Here is a 3,211-nt window from a genome sequence, read left to right as displayed (position 1 = left end):
ATGAAACCCAACTGCTTTTAATGGGTAGCTCCTGAAAAACAGTGGGACCTACAGCTGTGAGTACACTTTCCTCCAAAATGCACAGTGTGAGGACCCATGGCTTGACTAGTCAGTGACATTTTTTCAATTGTTAGTAATAAAATCTGAGGAAAATTTATAAACATAGCTGGCATTATAAAAAATAACAGTGCAAAAGAGCATTGAGAATTTGATTTTAGAAATAAATTCTTTGTCACTCTAAATAACATTGGAACCAAGTCTAGTTACATCTTCAAAATGAGGGTACCTGTGATGCATAAACTCATATTCGAAAAAACAAAGTCACTGAAATCAGTGTTAGCTTTATATTTGTTGTAGGGAATAATTTAGGACCTCCAGACATTGTGTCAAACCTGTAAAGATGTTACAAGGTGCTGAAAAGTACAGGGTTGATCGTACTTGCTTCCGGCCAAAGCACTGGTGTTTGGAAACACATCTGTTCCTGTTATTCATGAGTCCTCACATATCTTTTAAAATTTCTTCTTTAGGTTTAAACTAGGTATAAGGAAGAAATGTTTCACAGTGAGGGTGGTAAAACCCTGGCACAGGTTGCCCACAGAGGTGGTAGATGCCCCATCCCTGGAAACATTCCAGGTCAGGCTGGACGGGGCTCTGAGCAACCTGACAGAGCTGGCAGGTGTCCCTGCTCATTGCAGGGGGGTTGGACTAGACGGCCTTAAAAGGTCCCTTCCAACCCAAAGATTCTATGATCTTCAGCTGATGTAGTTCCTATGTTTCCATTCGTTCTCTTTTCACATTCTGAATATATACACGGATTGATTGAGTCATTGCTGAAACAAATGGTGCAATGGTGAGCTAGAAGCAGTGGGGGGAGCAGCCTTTTGTCTCAAGGAAGGAGATGCCATCACCACGTGGGCATTTTCTGTACAGAAAATGAGCTGGTATGCTACAGGCTCTGACTCATCGCTGTCCTCCTCTCATCTAATGCCGGCATGGGGGTGGTCAAGTCGTCAAAGCTGCGGCAGTGAGGACTCTGGCCTTGCACAGGCTGTGTTCACAAACGCCTAGTTGGAGTGTCTGCGTGGCCACAATTAGCTCGCGGTGTGTGTTGTGTGTTATTTCCACACCTCCTACATCAGGAACTGGATCAGTCCTTTGATGAGGCAGGAAAATTTCAAAGGTGGAATTTGTTCATGAGGGTGTTGGGAGCATGTTAAGGAGTGTAGGTAGCATCTCTTGCATGTCTGCAAGCCAGCTAAACGCAAACAGCCCCCAACATGCTCTGGTGGATAATAAAAGCATGTGTCCTACAAGTCAGTTAAAAGTGCTGTGTGTGCACGGTGGGGTGTGTGCATGTGAAACACATGGACAACACTACTTCTCATAACCCTTGAACACCCTTTCTTGTAATTGAGAGTATGTGTGCACTCAAGGATACACAGATTACGTCAAAAAGGGAAGTACAGTGGGAGTTGAATGTTGCTCTTTTTGGTTGTCTTCGACCTTTTGGATACTGCTTGATCTGAAATATTTCTCCTTTCCTCCCTTTTACCATTTCCTTTCCAGCCTTTAACTCTTTGGGCTGCTTTGTTTAGCTTAATTTAGAGAAAAAGGAAATACTTGGCATCGTAGAAGGAGTAATTCCATATGGAATTCTCACCGTAGGTGCATTTCGCAGGGTCACACCATTCCTGATAGTTTTGACATGCTGTGCATACAGGTGTGTGCGGGACTACACTTGGGTGCTCAGTGCACTTCTGACCAGATTTTTCCAGCCTTCTCTGTTCTGTTCTTCCACACATGAGTGTGGCCAGGGAATGGCAATGTCACAGCTTCACTGCAGAACTGTTCCATCCTTTGCTACACAAACATCCCAGGTAGCCTCCTCCCTAGAAGCCAGGTGAGGTTATCATTAATGATTAGTGCTTGGGTCACAGTGCATTGTAGCTGGAGTTGAGCCTAAACACGACATAGCTTACCTTGAAAGAGCGTTGAGAAAATAAGTGTCATAATGATCAGGCTTGTGTTCATGAGTTCATTATCAGCCTTAAAACTTACATTGAGCAGGAAATACTGGAGCAGTAACTTGAGACACATTCACACTCCTACTGTAAGTAACCTTGGGAGTGTGTAGAAGTCGCAAAGCTGTATGTTCTTTGTTGTATGCATTCATTTAGTGACAGCTAAGTCTCTTACACACATGTTAAAAAGTACTGTAGACTGGCCAGGCAAGGACAGTGGAAGGACAGACACAGAAACATGCATCCATCTTGTAGCAGCAGTGCTCCCACGATGCTCCCACCAGCTGAAACATGACTTGTTTTTTCTCAGGCATATGTTCTACCGAACAGAGAAACAAATGCAGACCTTTCAGCATGTGCTTTGTTCTTTCTCTTGTTGCTCCATAAGGTCCAACCTTGAATGACAAGCCAGAAGCAAAAGCAGCCAATGTCCCAAAGGTGTCTGGGCTAGAGCGGAGCCGGGAACTGAGCACCGACGTGCCCTTCGCCCTGCCTATCCCCAGCCCCCAGCCAGTAGCTGCCGTTGTGACTTCTACTTCCTCAGCGCCCACGTCGAGCGCCAGAGCAAGCCCGCTATTGAAGAAGGAGCCAGTGATTTCAGCACCAGCACCACCAAGGCTCACGCCTCAGCCGCAGCCTCGGCCACAGTCACAACCTCAACCTCGGCCGCAGTCGCAGCCTCAGTTAATACCTGAGCTTCGGACCCAGCCTCCGAGCCACATCCCCCCACCTCTCAATTACCAAGTGCATCATCAGGTGGCCCACAACGGACTCAATAATATCAGGTAGGGAAAAGGGACGCTCGTGTCATTTTTATGCCACTGCCGGGATAAAGCTTGTTTCAAACGGGATGGAAATTGCTGGGAGATGAGACAAGAGTGCTCTTTTACTGTCCAGATAAGATGCTCCATGTTTTGGTTATTGGGCTTTCTGTGCTAACTCCACAGGCTGGGTTTTCCAGCAGTGGTGGACAGCTGCATTTGAAACATGGTGATAAAAGCTCCCTTTCTGGGAGAAGGGCGTGTGTAACTGTGGGGTAAAGTTCCTTTAGGTCTAGTTTCTAGTGGAGTTTTGCACTGTCTTGTTTGAGCCGGACAGTTCTTGCTTAGAAATTTAAGGTGGTTGGAGTTTGAGCAACGTCCTTGTTTCACATTCGGAAAGACTTCTGTTGAAGTAGGAGGTTTGTTGAT

General features: G+C 45.8%; 1 protein-coding gene across 1 annotated transcript in view; it reads left to right on the top strand.

Moving 5' to 3' along the window:
• Positions 1-2,409: 2,409 nt before the first annotated feature.
• FBRSL1 (fibrosin-like 1) overlaps positions 2,410-3,211 on the top strand; it is a gene marked incomplete at both ends in the record, with an annotated part of 2,241 nt that continues 1,439 nt past the window's right edge. Inside the window, one exon of the mRNA XM_010292488.1 lies at positions 2,410-2,806. Coding sequence (XP_010290790.1) covers positions 2,410-2,806 — 397 coding nt within the window. The remainder of the gene's footprint in view (positions 2,807-3,211) is intronic.

Source organism: Phaethon lepturus, unplaced genomic scaffold (assembly GCF_000687285.1).
Source record: "Phaethon lepturus isolate BGI_N335 unplaced genomic scaffold, ASM68728v1 scaffold54338, whole genome shotgun sequence".
NCBI lineage: Eukaryota > Metazoa > Chordata > Aves > Phaethontiformes > Phaethontidae > Phaethon > Phaethon lepturus.
This window is presented reverse-complemented; position numbering and strand designations above follow the sequence as displayed.